The 15,723-nt window shown below is 42.5% G+C and overlaps 1 protein-coding gene across 5 annotated transcripts in view; it reads right to left on the bottom strand.

Moving 5' to 3' along the window:
* The window catches only part of kcnab1a (potassium voltage-gated channel subfamily A regulatory beta subunit 1a), a 426,617-nt gene that overhangs the window by 256,356 nt on the left and 154,538 nt on the right, over positions 1-15,723 (bottom strand). For 2 of the 5 annotated variants that reach the window (XM_072255364.1, XM_072255365.1), the window contains exon 1: positions 10,280-10,819. The exons of 2 other annotated variants lie outside the window; for them this stretch is intronic. In XM_072255364.1, coding sequence (XP_072111465.1) covers positions 10,280-10,494 — 215 coding nt within the window. In that variant the 5' untranslated portion in view covers positions 10,495-10,819. Of the gene's footprint in view, positions 1-10,279; positions 10,820-15,723 lie in introns of those variants that run through there. One more of the 5 variants, XM_072255367.1, reaches the window with a different exon arrangement.

Here is a 15,723-nt window from a genome sequence, read left to right as displayed (position 1 = left end):
AGGCACTCGAGGTACTGAGTGTCACCATCAGCAAACGAGGAACAGCCTACCCTGACTTCTTCCAAATTGTTGTCAGGGAATTCAACTAGGGTTGTTTGAAGAAACCTCTGCCCAATTATCATCAACATATCACCTGCAGCACCAAGGGCCCCAATGCACTCGACCAGTGCTATACTACTATACTATGATTAGGAATGCCTACCGTCTCACACATCTTGGAAAATTTGATCACTTGGATGTCCTCCTCCTACCCGTATAGAGGCAGAGGCTAAAGAGCAAGGCTCCAGAGATAAGGACTACAAAGAGATGGTTGCAGGAGGCAGAGGAGTGGCTATGTGATTGCTTCGAGTTGGTGCTCTGGGATTTATCAGAGGATCTGAACGAATACACCACAGTTGACATGACTGTATAAAAACAGTCGTAGATGAGTTTGCCCCCCTCAAAATCATTCAGTCTTCCCCAACCAAAAGCCCTGGATGAACCATGAGATCCAGAATCTGTTGAGGGCCAGATCAATGGCAAGCCAGTGAAATATAAGAGGTCTCGGTACGACCTCCGGAAAGTATACTCACATGTAAAGTGGCAATTCGAGACCAAACTTGAATCACTGAAGAATGCTCAACAGCTGTGACAGGGTTTGAATGCTATCACCTCCTACGAAGTGAAGCCAAGCTACACAGGTGACAACAAGGCTTCGCTCCCAGATAAGCTCAGTACCTCTTATGCTCACTTCAACTGACAAAACATGGAGACACCTTCATGAACTCCCACAGCCCATGATCACCCTGTGACTGCAGTCTCTGAGGCCGATGTGAGAGTATCCTTCAGGGGGGTGATCCCATGGAAAGCATCCAGCCCAAATGGGTTACCTAACTAAGTGCTAAAGACCTATGCCAATCAACTGGCTGGAGTGTTCACTGAGATCTTTCACCTCTCACTTTGGCAGTCTGAGATACTCTCCTGCTTCAAGCAGGCTTCAATTATACAGGTGCCCAAGAAGAAAGTGATGAACTGCATCAAGGACTTTCATATTGTAGCACTTACATCCGCTGTGAACATATCAACTCTTACTTGAGAAGCAACTTGGATCTGCTCCAAATTGAGTACCGTCACAACAGGTCGACCGCAGATGCCATTTCATTCACTCAACCCTGGAACATCTGGACAGTGAAGATGCATACATCAGGATGCTCTTCATTGACTACAGCTCAACATTCAATACTATTACCTCCTCAAAACTAATCAATAAGCTTCAATACTTCGGCCTCAATACCTCCTTGTGCAACGGGATCCTTGATTTCCTCTCTTGTTGACCTTGGTCAGTTCAGATTGGCAACAACATCTCCTCCACAATATCCATCAGCACAGGTGCACCACAAAGCTGTGTGCTTAGCCCCCTTCTCTACTCACTTTGCACTTATGGTTGTGACGCTAAGCACAGCTCCAATGCCATATATAAGTCTGCTGATGACACCACCGTTGTTGAACAAATCAGTATACAGGAGGGAGGTTGAAAATCTGTTGGAGTTGTGCCACAACACAACCTCTCACTTAATGTCAGCAAGCCCGAGGAACCCATTATTGACTTCAGGAGTAGGAAACCGGAGGTCCATGAGTCAGTCCTCATCAGGAGATCGGAGGTGGAGAGAGTCAGCAACTTTAAATTCCTTGGTTTTGTCATTTCAGAGGATCTGTCTTGGGTAGAGCACGTTAAGTGACATTACAAAGAAAAAAAGGCGGTGTCTGTACTTCCTTGGGAGTTTTTGAAGGTTCAGCACATCATCTAAAACTTTGACAAGGTTCCACAGATATGTGGTGGCCAGTATATTGACTGAATGCATCAAAGCCTGATATGGAAACACCAATGTCATTGAATGGAAAAGTCTTTCAGAAGTAGTGGATATGGATCAGTCCATCACGGGTGAAGCTCTCTCAACCATTGATCACATCAACATGGGGCACTGACACATGAAAGCAACATCCATCAGAGACCCCCAGCACCCAGGCCACGCTCTCTTCTCACTGCTGCCATCAGGAAGAAGCCTCAGAACCCACACCAGCAGGACCAGGAACAGTTACTACCCTGCAGTCATCGGGCTCCTGAACTAGAGAGGCCACAGCCAGCAATATACTCTCCATCACACACCTATAGAAGTTTGTTAATGTGTTAACTGTCGTGCCAAATCTTCGCGAACCTCTAAGGAAGTAGTGGCGCTCAGTGCTTTCTTTGTAATTACACTAAAGTGCTGGGTCCAGGACAGATCCTTTGAAATGATAACACCGAGGCGTTTAAGTTGCTGACCCTTTCCACCTCTGATTCCCCAATGGGGACTGACTCATGGACGTTTGGCTTCCTCCTCCTGAAGTCAATAATCAGCTCCTTGATCTTGCTGACACTGAGGTTGTTGTTGTGGCATCACTCAGCCAGATTATCAATCTCTCTCCTATGTGCTGACTTGTCACCTTTGGTTCGGCCAATGGCAGTGGTGTTATCAGCAAACTTTCAAGGTGCACTTAAAGAAATAAAGACCTGGGGTCAGTTGAAGTTGAATCATGCCTGCAAAAAATTAAGATTAAGAATGCTAGAGTGGAGGACTGTTGACATTTTGTGGAACTATATGAACTTAATAAATACAGAGAAGCAAGGTTTTGAAGATGAAGACAACTCTTCTATTTTAGGATTGTTTCAAGCTGCAGAATTTTGAATAATGTAGGAGGGTAGGCAAGAGTATATTGAAGTAGTCAAGTAAAGTCAACAGTGGATGAGAGTTTCAACTGTAGATAATTAAAACAGAAAGCACTAAAGAAATATGAATACGTGATCATAGTGATGGTGCAGAAATATGATTGGATGACTTTCACTGTATCGAACATGATCTGAAATTGCAAATGGCTCAAGATTTCCTACAACGGCAGAACCACTCATGTTTAAGCTCCAATTATTGTCAGAAGACAGATGGAGTGGATGGGTGGGAAATGGAGTTTTTGATAGGACCGAGGATGACTACTTTGGTCTTCTCAATTATTTATTCTCCATAGTTTGTATTTCCTTATGTCAGAGGAGGAGGCCATTTGTCCATCTAGTCCTTGCCAGCATACAGAGCAATCGTACTCCCTAATATCTATTTAGAGATAGTCATGATGGTAGGGGAGAAGAACTGAGTTTCATCAGCATATATGAATAATAACCAAGTTACACATTTTAGTTGCAATTTTTGCTGGTGTAATGGGGTTGTATTCTGTTGATTGCACTCGCTCATCATTCGGCTACTTATTTATAGTCAGTGAATCATCCCTTGCTGACCATCAAGTACCAATTTAAATTAACACCTTTTGACAGAACTTGGTCCATAGCCTTCTATGTGTTGGCGTTTCAAGTGCTCCTCTAGATACTACTTAAATGCAGTAAAAGTATCCGCATCCACCACCCCCTCAGGAAATACATACCAGATTCAATTCACCTTCTCAGTGAGGAAATAAATTCCTCCTCCTATTCCCCCTAAACCTCCTTCCCTTTACTTTAATTCCCCATACTCTAGTATGAAGTTTGCACTGTCACTGGTACAGGTGAAGTTTCCTGTTATTTCTCCACTCTGTGGTAGTTTTATCAGGAAGATTAATATGGAAGGAATCAGCTTGGTAGTTTGGATTTAGAATTCCTAAGTCTGACCTGCCATTCACTATGATCATGGCTGATCTATGCTGGTCTCAACTCTCTTTCATGCCAGTCCCCTGCAACCTTAATTCTTGATTCTTTCAAAGTATTTATCTATTTCCACTTATCGTTTGTAAGTATATTTAGACCATAAGACATAGGAGCAGAATTAGGTCATTCAGCCCAGTGAGTCTGTTCCACCATTGCATCATGGCTGATCCCAGATCCCACTCAACCCCATACACCTGCCTTCTCGCCATATCCTTTGATGGCCTGTCTGATCAGGAAACAATTAACTTCCACTTCAAATATCCCCACAAATATGGCCTCCACTGCAGTCTGTGGCAGAGCATTCCACACAGACTCACTACACGTTAGCTAAAAAATTCCTCTTTACCTCTGTTTTGGGAAGTCGTCCTCAATTTTGAGGCTGTGCCCTCTCGTTCTGGATACCCCCGTTATAGGAAACATCCCCTCCACATTCACCTTATCTAATCCTTTCAACATTCGGTATCAATGAGATACCCCCCCCCCCGCCGCATTCTTCTAAATTCCATTGGGTACAGACCCAAAGCTGCCAAATGCTCCTCATATGTCAACCCCTCCATTCCCAGAATCATCCTCGTGAACCTCCTCTGTACCCTCTCCAATGACAACAAATCCTTTCTGAGATATGGGGCCCAAAAATGTTGACATTACTCCAAGCGTGACCTGACTAGTGTCTTATAAAGCATCAGCATTATCTCCTTGCTTTTATATTCTATTCCCCTTGAAATAAATGCTAACATTGCATTTGCCTTCTTTACCACAGACTCAACCTGTAAATTAACCTTCTGAGAGTCTTGCACAAGGACTCCTAAGTTCCTCTGCACCTCTGATGTTTGAACCTTCTCCCCATTTAGATAATAGTCTGCACTATTGTTCCTTTTACCAACATGCATTATCATGTATTTCCCAACACTGCCTTCCATCTGCCATTCTTCCAATTTGTCTAATTCCTCCTGCAATTGCATTGCTTCTCAGCGCTACCTACCCCTCCGCCTATCTTCGTATCATCCACAAACTTTGCTACTAAACCATCAATTCCAATATTTAAGTCACTGACAAACAATGTGAAAAGTAGCAGTCCCAATATTGACCCCTGAGGAACACCACTAGCAACAAGCAGCCAACGAGAAAAGGCCACCTTTATTCCCACTTGCTAACTCCTGTCAGAAAAATCATGACCAATGCATCTGTTATCTCTTCAGTGACCTCTCTCAGGCCTCTGGGATATAGTCCATTTGGTTCAGGTGACTTATTCACCTTCAGACCTTTGAGTTTACCAGCACTTTTTCCTTTGTAATAGCAATGGCACTCACTCCTGCTCCCGGGCTCTCACGGACATCTGGCGTACTGCTCATGTCTTCCACAGTGAAGACTCGTGCAAGGAACTCATTTTCATCTGCCATTTCTTTGTCCCCCATTACCACCTCATCAGCATCGATTTCCAGTGGTCCGATATCAACTCTCAACTCCCTTTTACTCTCTATATAACTGAAAAAACTTTATCCTGCTTTATATTATTAGCTAGTTTGCCCTCATATTTCATTTTTTCCCTTCTTATAGCTTTTTTAGCTGTCTTTTGTTAGATTTTAAAAGCTTCCAAATCATCCAACTTCCCACTCACTCTTGCTACCTTATGTGCCCTTTCCTTGGCTTTTATCCAGTCCTTAATTTCCCTTGTCAGTCACGGTTGCCTACCCTGCCATTTGAGAACTTCTTCTGTGGGACATATCTATCCTTCACCTTGTGAACTATTCCAGAAACTTCAGCCGCCTCTGATTTCTGATGATCTGACTGCCAATTTCCTCGCATAAGTCTGGAGCTTAGGATGATGGCATTTAATGGTGACTCCTTTGCTTACATCTTGGGAAACAACTCTATTTCTATCTTTAGTATCCTTTTTTTTCTTTTCAGGGTTCTTTTGAAGACCCTGGCCTGGAGTTACACGCTGACTTCGGTTCTTTTTGAAAATGGGACCTGCTCTCGGGGCCTCACAACCGGCCACTTTTCAATATGCCAAGGACGCGGCCTGGAAGACTAGTGCACCTTCATGGTACCAGATTTTTATGGCTCTGGAGGCAGGCAGATTCGAGATCAGTGCCTCTGCCTGATGTGTCATGGGAGTACATGGAAGATCGAAAGCAGCAAGCTGGCTGCTGGCTGTGTGCCCAGAGACCTGAGTTCTTTGGGCACAGAGCTCGGAAAAAGCGATGCAACAGACTTTTAACACCATAAATCGGCGAGTTATTTTGTTATATCTCCCCTCTTGCTATGAAACGGGTCACCTCTTTATCCCTTATTAGGGAGAGAGAGAGCCTGTGGTATGTTGAATTACTGAGTGAATGAGTAGTTTTTGGAGTACTGCAAGTCCGTGTCTTTAGTGATGCTTTGCTGCACGCTTGAGTGCCCAGTGGAGGGTGCAGATGATTTTTAGCAGGTGGGGGAGGGGAGCTGAGTGGGGGCTTTGGGGTTCTAACATTTAACTGTCATTCATTCTTTGGGGCATTCCTGTTTTCATGGATGCTCATGAAGAAAAAGAATTTCAGGATGTACATTGTATACATTTCTCTGACATTAAATGTACCTATTAAAGAGAATTCCAAAGATTCACTACTCTCTCGAGAGAAAATTTTACACAACTCAGTTTCAAGTGATTGGCCACTTATTTTCTCACTGTGTTCCCTAGTTTGTGACCCTCCCACTATTGAAAATATCTCAACATCTGTTCCATCAAGTTCTTGCATATCTGAATAAGGTCACTCCTCATTTTCCTAAACTTCAAGGAATTCCAATCCAAAATGTCTGGCTTCCCATCCCAGGAATTCGTTAGCCCTGTAAATCTCCTTTGGATTGCATCTAGTATTACTAAATTCTTTTCTAGACAAGTGGACTAAACCGTGCACAGTATTCCTGGTGTGATGTCATCAACACCAGTGTAACCATAACAAAGCCTTTTTAAGAAATGCCAAGATATTTGCTGCCTTAACTACTTGTTGGTTCTGCTTGCTATATTTGTGAATCATATACTGGAAAAATTAGTATGAAGTTCACTTTCTGCCAATTTGGATGATAATCTGCCGTTGTTCCTATCTACACAGATCCCATTTGTTTGCATTAGATCTGGAGACTTACATGCCTTGGGTTGTCAAGTGCCTGTCTAGATGTCTCTTAAATGTGATTGTATTTATCTCCACCACCTTCTCTGGTAGTACATTCCTGATATCAACTATTACAAAAACTTGTGGGGTACAATAAATTTCCAGGTGCCTGTATGAATGCAATGTTGTTTTTGCAACATGCTTAGAAAGCCACATTTGCTGCTTCTTGTGCTCATCCTTAGAAGTCGCTGATCCTTTCATTGACAGATGAAGTAGAGTTTAGTGGATGGTGGTAATGGTGCCAATGATCTGGAGGACTTTCTGGTTTGTGATGTGGATGCTCCTCCTGTGCTCCCAAAGGTGTTAAGTCTATCATTTATAATTGCTTCTCTCCATGATAGCCTAGCAATTACATACATATTTAGATCATATTCTGTGACTTCATCTAGTTTTTGGAATCTCATTAAGAATATTGTGTGCAGTTTTGGTCCCCTAATCTGAGGAAAGACATCCTTGCCATAGAGGGAGTACAGAGAAGGTTCACCAGATTGATTCCTGGGATGGCAGGACTTTCATATGAAGAAAGATTGGATGAACTGGGCTTGTACTCCTTGGAATTTAGAAGATTGAGGGGGGATCTGATTGAAACGTATAAGATCCTAAAGGGATTGGACAGGCTAGATGCAGGAAGATTGTTCCCGATGTTGGGGAAGTCCAGAACGAGGGGTCACAGTTTGAGGATAGAGGGGAAGCCTTTTAGGACCGAGATTAGGAAAAACTTCTTCACACAGAGAGTGGTGAATCTGTGGAATTCTCTGCCACAGGAAACAGTTGAGGCCAGTTCATTGGTTATATTTAAGAGGGAGTTAGATATGGCCCTTGTGGCTAAGGGGGTCAGGGGGTATGGAGGGAAGGCTGGGGCGGTGTTCTGAGTTGGATGATCAGCCATGATCATAATAAATGGCGGTGCAGGCTCGAAGGGCCGAATGGCCTACTCCTGCACCTATTTTCTATGTTTCTAATATTCTTAAAACTCTGCTGCAGGTGCCTCTCAATATATTATATCCAACTTAGCCCTAATAAGTCTAACCTGTTGCACGTAATGATGGTATGTGGAGCTATGCAAGGAAAGAAATTTTGATTGTGGCAGCAAACTCCCAAAACTCATTAAGCACCAAATGCTGAGACTTCTTAATTCTGTACATGTTTCTCACTATAAATGCAGAGTAAACAAGCCTTGCATATAAAAGTATACATCTGCTTCAGCTGAGGAACCACATTTTCGTCTTAACTGCCACATTCTTTAATTAATTATTTTGACATTTAAAATAAATAGATATTATTGACGAGGCAGTTACTATCTTACACTAATTGTACCCTACTCTTCTAACTACTGCCATTTTTAATTTGAATTTGGTATATTTTACCTGCTTGGATATATGCTGAAACTAGAAGTGGAAGTAGTTAGAAGAGTAGGGTGGCACTGTCGCATAGCAGTTAACATAACACTTACAGCACCAGTGACTGGAAGATTGGTGTTCAATTCCCACTGCTATTCAAAAGGAGTTTACAGGTCCTCTCCATGACCATGTGGGTTTCCTCTGCTGCTCCAGTTTCTTCCCACATTCCAAAGATGTACAGATTAGATTTACTAAGTTGTGGGCATGCTATGTTAGTGCCAGAAGCACAGCAACATTCGTGGGCTGCCCCCAACACACCCCCGGACTTTATTGGTTGTTGACACAAGCAAGATATTTGAGGAAACCATGAGCCAGTCCTCATCGTGAGATCAGAGGTGGAGAGTGACAGCGACCCTCTCATGTCCTCGATATCTATTGCTTATTTATTTATTATTATTCCTTTTCTTATTTTTTATTTGCACAATTTGTTGTCTTTTGCACGCTGGTTGTTATTCCGTCCTGTTAGGCGCAGTCTTTCATTGATTCTATTATGTTTCTTGGATTTACTGAGTATATCCACAAGAAAACACATCTCAGGGCTGTATATAGTGACATACATGTATTTTGCTAATAAATTTACTTTGTACTTCATAAAGGTCCCTTTGGCAACTTGTCTCCTTCTCTCCCAGTGTGGCTCAGTTTCACATTTTGTTTAATAACTCTCCGTTGAAGTGACTGGAGACGATTTATGGAATTAAAAGCTCAATACAAATAAAATATTGTTGTCATTCAGCTCATTGAAGTCTATGGCTGAATAATGAAGATGAAGATGTCTGAACAGGAGTCCAGGATTTAAAGAACAATGATGATAGAGCTCATAAAGAAATGATATAAATTTATCCTGCTGGAACTCTCCAGACAGACAGCAGTTGCTGCAATACCTTCTGGTGATGTGTACTTGTCCCATTTTTTTTGATAACCTGCTTTTGAATCTATTTTGTCTGAGAGGGTGCGTTTCATACACGTAGTCCTTTCCCAAGAGGACAGCACCCTTGCCCTCAGACACTTTAATAGGATAATTGTGTAAAGATAAGATTCCAATCACCCAGCTACATTAACTTTTCACAGGACTTGTATTCATTCTGTTAAACAATTTAGACTGAAGAGCCAAGTATGCTTCTAATGTGTTTTTCTCTCTTCATGAGATGCATCAATTCAGGTTTCCTCCTCTGGGTACTTGCTGCTAACACTGGATCTAAAAAAACTGAAACACCTTCTCATGTCACTTTCAATAAAATATCGATTATATTTATACCAAAGCAAAACAAATGAAATGTTGGCTTTAAAGATTCATTGTATAACCAAAATTATGTTTGGAGTTAAAGACCTCGGGGAACATAAAAACGAGGTGTAATTTTCGCATGTACACTTCAACACTATAGTGAAATAGATTATTAGAACAATTAAAACAGGAAAAAAAACATTTGAGCTGGCATTTAATCCCTACGGGATGCAGATCCCAGCTTGGGTGGTGCATGATAGCAAATCTCTTAGTAAGCACATTAAACTTCTAACATTATTGTTTTCACTGAACATTACTATTTGTTAATATACTTTAGTACCAAGTAAGGGTGTTTATTATTTTAATGAGAAAGACAAGTAATTCAATTTGACATTTAATGACAAAGAATATTTCATACAAAAGCAAATTGCAGCTGCTGCTGAGAATACTTCGCACGAAGTCTACAAGCAGCCATCTCCTTTTTGTGGCACGTACAGCCATAATTAATTAATTCTCCAAAGTTCTCAATCTGTTTAACATTACATTAAAACACAATCATTACTGTATTATAATTAACCTCTTCCCTTCTCTAAAAAACTTGGAAGCTTATAACTAATTTACTACAAACTCACGCCTTACTGTCTTTGAGCCATTATAATTCCACTTGAATGCTATGCTGAGAATATTGTTACTTCTCAGCTTGAATTATCATCATTTCTACTCAGGTTTGAAATCGTTTTGCTGAAGCAATGGAATAAATCGCTAAACTACGAATAAAACGCGAACACATTTCACATACCTGTATTTCATCCCCGTCTGCTTTGCTGTGGATTCTTTCAAAGACATGTGGTTTTGGGGTATGAAGTGTCCCAGACTTCGGGCAATGATAGCAACCGTCCGGAATTTCGCACGGGCCCCATTGCCTAATTTCGGACTACTGGAGTTCTGCTTGTGCCTCTCCTCATTATTCCGTGCCTTCAAATTGTGATCGGTGCACGCAATAGAGACTTGCATTGTTTGGTTAATGGAGCGTGAGTCAAAAAGCTAACCTCAAATGCACAAACCAGCCGCCCTGCAACACTTGAAAACAGGGCTACTGTAGGTTTAATCCGGAGAGGTGTCAGCGGAACATTGCATCACAGGTACTTCGATGCTCTTCGGGTCCGAGGAATGATGCAAGTCAATAACTAACCACGGAAAACACTCAGCTAAACTCCCCCAATTACAGTCTCGTCTTTTTCGTCAAACCTGCAGTGATTTAATACTTTGGTGAAGGAAAACTCGCCACTTTGATGGTCTGCAGTATAGATCTCCCAGCGACCTGCCTGTATTGCCAGCAGTTTTACATCGTGTTAGTGAGCCCCTCCTACAGTTACGCCAACAACCCCCACCCCCGTGTCTAGTTCACATTTTCTCGCCGCACCAGTAGGTTGCACGAGTTCTCGCCGTACTCCTAACTCAGCGTTAATGCTGAGCTGACACGTTTCGCGGCACTCAAAAATTCGCAACCCGCTTACTCGAAGGAAGATACAACAGCAGCCGTTTGGGCATATCGGAATTTGCAGGCATGTTGATCTGCCTTCTATTAAATGGGGCCTTGGGCACTGTCAAACTATCATTTTATAGCTGTTGTACAGCAAGATGTCTTGACCGAGCGCATTATTGTCGCAAACTGAATAAAAGGGCAGGGGTTGCCTTGGACGCATTGTGCCCTTGTTGGTACTTAACGCACTGCCCTGTGCATTTTCAGCGGAGGCGCAGCCCTCGCTGCGGCGGCTGTGGGGAATCTCCGTGCAGGGAGAGGTTAAAAAATCTCAGTACCGGGCCGTTCAGCGATCTCTACTGGAAGCGGCTGATCCGTCTCACAGCCTTCTATTTTTGTTTTGTCCTTCCTATATTGAATCTACTTCTGAAAGTTGCACTTGAATCTGCCGCACTACCCTTTTAGGCAGTGCATTCAGGACGTCGGCACGCTATTAATAAAACAAAAGTTTGGTCATTTCATCAGTCACCTTTAATCCGTGCCTCTGCTATCCACCATTAGCGAGTGCCTCCGCATTTACACTGAGAATCTGTTCATCATTTTGAACATTCCTGTTAAATCTCCCAACCTTTCCTTCTCGACTGAAGAAGTTGTGGTTCTCCAGTCTATTTAACTGAAATCTATGTTCTGCCTCTTCAGCTAGCCAAGGTTCCTCGTGATTTGTTTTTCTTCTCTCAACGTGTTTTTACATCTTCAAGGATTGATGCACACGCACACCTAGGCTTCTGCGTCTGCAACAAACACTCCTGCACCCTATTCCCTCACATTCTCCACCCAAGGTGTGCTGTGTGTAACATTCATCAGTCGTGTCTTTCCTCTTTTCACTATCATCCTATGCATATTCTCCTGAAGTCTATTAATATTCTCCTCATTGCTTACTGCAATGAGTTTTGTTCCCTCAGCAAGTTTAAAAAAATGAATTGCGTACAATCATTAACATATATGGATAAAGCAACATTATAATAAGTATCCCTGGAGAGGGGACATCACTGTATTTCCTTCTAATTTGAAAAGTAATTATTTCCTACCACTTTCTGCTTTCTGACCATTAGCCAAAATCTAAGTCACACCAGTGCCTTGATGCCTTTAAGATTAGATAAAACTTTATCTAGAAGGAAATTATTGTTGCAAGGCTGTTACAGCCAAAAATATATACTTTAAAATACAAAATGTACAATAAAAAGTGATAGTGCAAAACACAGATGTGAAATGAAACCATATACTTATATACTAAGGAGGAGTAGCTGCAGGGAGAAAGGATCTCCTGTGGTGTTCTGTGGTGCACCTTGGTAGAATCAGTTTGTCACTGTTTGTCCAGTATGTCATCAAGGAGGTGAGAGGGATTGTCCATAATGCTTCATAGCTTCTGCAGCATCCTCCTCAGACACACCCACCAGGGAATCCAGTTCATCCCCATAAGAGAACCAGCGCTCCTGACGAGCTTATCGATCTTCACCCTGCTCTCACCCTGCCACCCCAGCAGACCACAGCGTAGAATGGAATGCTGGCCACCACTGAGCCAGAGGACATCTGCAGCCTAGTACTGAAGATGTTGGATGACCAGAGTCTCCTCAGGAGGTACAGTCTGCTCTGTCCCTTCTACTGTATTTTCCGTCCAGTCCAGTTCATTGTCCAGGTGAGTTCCCAAGTATTTGTGGTCCCAGACAACCTCCACATCCATTTCCTTGATAGAGCTGGGAATGCAGGGTGTTTTCAGCTTCCTGAAGTCCACCACCAACTCCTTTGTCTTAGTGATGTTGAGTTGCAGATGATTCAGCCCACACCACTCAGCCTCTTCAATACTCAGCCTCTTGACCCCGGCTGATACAGCCCACAACTGCTGAATTGTGCAAAGACTTGTGCAGGTGACAGGATTCCAAGTTGAATCTGAAGTCCAAGGTGTAGGCGATGAACAGGACAGTCCCCTGAGGTGCCCCTGTGCTGCTGACCGCAGTATCTGATACACAGCTCTGGACAGGTAGTCTGTAATCCAGGACACTAGCAGAGCATCCACCTGCATCTCCATGAGCTTACTCCCTAGTAAAGCAGGTCATATGGTGTTAAAAGCACTGGAGAAATCAGAAAGATGATTCTCACAGTGCTATCTGGCTCATCCAGATAGGTGTAAGCCTGTGAAGGAGGAAGATAATTACATCCTCAACTCCAATATGTGGTTGGTAAGCAAACTGCAGGGCATCCAGTGATGGATTTATGATAGTCCGGAGGTGTGTCAGGACCAGTCTTTCTAATGTTTCATAACATGTGAGGTCAGTGCCACTGGTCTGTAGTTACTGGGCATGGTGGGACGTGTCTTCCTGGGTACTGGAAATAGGCAGGATACTTCCCCAGCTTAGAGATCCTCTCCAGGCTCAGATCGAAGATATATTGAAAAACTGCACCCAGCTGAGTAGCACACACCTTGAGTACCCTTGGGTAGATGCTGTCCGGGCCCACAGCCTTGCCTGGGTGAAGTCTGCTGAGCCTTCCCCTTATTTGCCCAGCTGAGACAGTCTGTGTGTCTGTGGCTGTTGGCTCTCCGGTGTACTTGGAGAGAGACAGAGAGCAAGGGGTGAGAGGGGAGGAGCTGGGGTGGATGGGTTGTAGAGGAGTAAACAGAAGCCTCCTCATCAAACCTGTTGAAAAAACAGTTTAACTTATTGGCCCTGTCCTAGTCCCCTTCAATCACCTGGTCTCTTAAATTTAGTGCTACAAGATTCATTGTCAGCATTATTCTTTGCGATAAATACAGAAATGCTGGTGTATTGGTTTGGTTACGCCATAGTCCTGCTCTTCTGTAAACAGGAATAAAATTTAAAACTATTTTATTTGCTTATGGAATCGTAGATCAGTGTTAAACATCCCACTTTGCCGTGTTCAGTCTCAGCAAAATAAGAAATGCACTGCTAACTGGACAATGACAAGTGACAAATGGACCCCTGCTTCAGTACCCTGAAGCCCTGTGTCAGGAATAATGTGGCTATATCTCAAAAGTATTTGATTATAATCCACCTAATAGACTCAAAGGTGAGAGGATTCAGGATAAGACTTGCATGCGTACCAGAATTTGGTGAAGATTAATTCATGACAGATATTTAAATATAGTGTTAGTTTCAGGGTGCAGAAGGCAGCTTTAGGAACACTACTATTTCTAATTAACCTGAAAAGAGGCGATGCAGAATTGAACGAGTGAACTGGGCTTAATTTGTAAGTGGGAAGGTTTCCTTTTGGACAGAAGCGGAAACAGTTTGGGCTGAAATAACCCCGTTGAGTTATGTAAAATAGTAAATGGTATTATCTTAGTCAATAAGTTATAATATAAAATTATAGCAAGGGAAGGGGCAAAGGTACAAAGTACGTCTATTAGCAGAGGTTTCTTCTTCAGAGTGATCAGAGGTTAGATTGAACCACAATAATGAATGCAAAACCCCAGTAATCATTTAAGATGCAGTCACATGGAATGTGAGAAGTGAATGGTTGTTCTAAAAGTATTAGGATACTGGCATGGACCAAATAGCTTTCTGCACCACTCCATTCTTTTTGTAATTTCAGTACTTCACCTATCTTAAATTGATTCACCACAATAACGAAAGCAGCCGTTTCTGACTACATAAGATTTGACTTGCATTGAAACATCTAAAATAATAAATTTTATGGGAATCTGTTTTCTAAATTTCTTGCGGTTTTCACCTTCATGATTACAATCATATCAAAGTCTCTTGCTAGTATGCACAACTCAGAGTAGTAACCATTCAGACATCAGGCTGGATTAAATACCGGAATGTAAGTGCTCTGAGGTAGACTACAATAGACCTCTGTGTATATGCTTCAGTGAGCGTGTAAGTTCATTCAGTAGTAAAGCAAAAGGAGTAAAGCAGCATTCTTTCACTAATAGTACTGTTAGAAACCCCATACATATTTTGGGAGATTCTAGGAGTGTAAACAGACTCCCTGTGACACCTTGTGCTGGGGGTGATGGAATCGTACCGTATCCGGTACATAATCAGTGAGATACAAGTTAGCCTGGTGATGTAGAGACATTCTGTTTGGCTTTAGAGCAAGTACGAGTTATATGAGGATTGCTTCTCAAATGGAATATCACTTTTCCTTTTGTTGCACATGATGTTGATTTGGCAGTATAACTGCAGCAGGAACAGAACTTGCATTGAAATTAGAGACATAGGATAGAGTTCTTACCACTTGCATCAAATACACAAAAGCATTTGCTACGTGGATGATTCCGACATTCCCCATTCATTATGATCAGACAGAGCACCAGTATTTTTCTGGAATGTTTTAACATAGGTTGTTTTGGCCGCAGATTAATTCACACCACTGTGAAGCGGAGCATCATTAGTAAAAACAATTCAGAACCCCTTGACAACCAAGGATCACCAGTAGACTTTTGATCAGTCCCTGGCACTCCTGGCGCACACCCACATTGTGGGGCCTAGCAAGGCAGGAGTATTTATTGAAACCCACAGGTAAAGTCCCAATTCTCCCATTCTCTCAGCCAGCAACCCAGTAATACTCTTTGGTCCATCCTAATCGTGCTTTACTGCTAGTAACTTTCTTAACCTGGTGGTTGCCTGTGAATGGTTTAATTTCAATCCTTCACAGCTGCCAGCTGAACTACCCTGCCAGAAAGATCACAAAGCATTTCCATCTTTCATCAGCACTTCCAACATCACATCATTTCTCCA

Source organism: Mobula birostris, chromosome 4 (genome assembly GCF_030028105.1).
Source record: "Mobula birostris isolate sMobBir1 chromosome 4, sMobBir1.hap1, whole genome shotgun sequence".
Taxonomy (NCBI): Eukaryota; Metazoa; Chordata; class Chondrichthyes; order Myliobatiformes; family Myliobatidae; genus Mobula; species Mobula birostris.
This window is presented reverse-complemented; position numbering and strand designations above follow the sequence as displayed.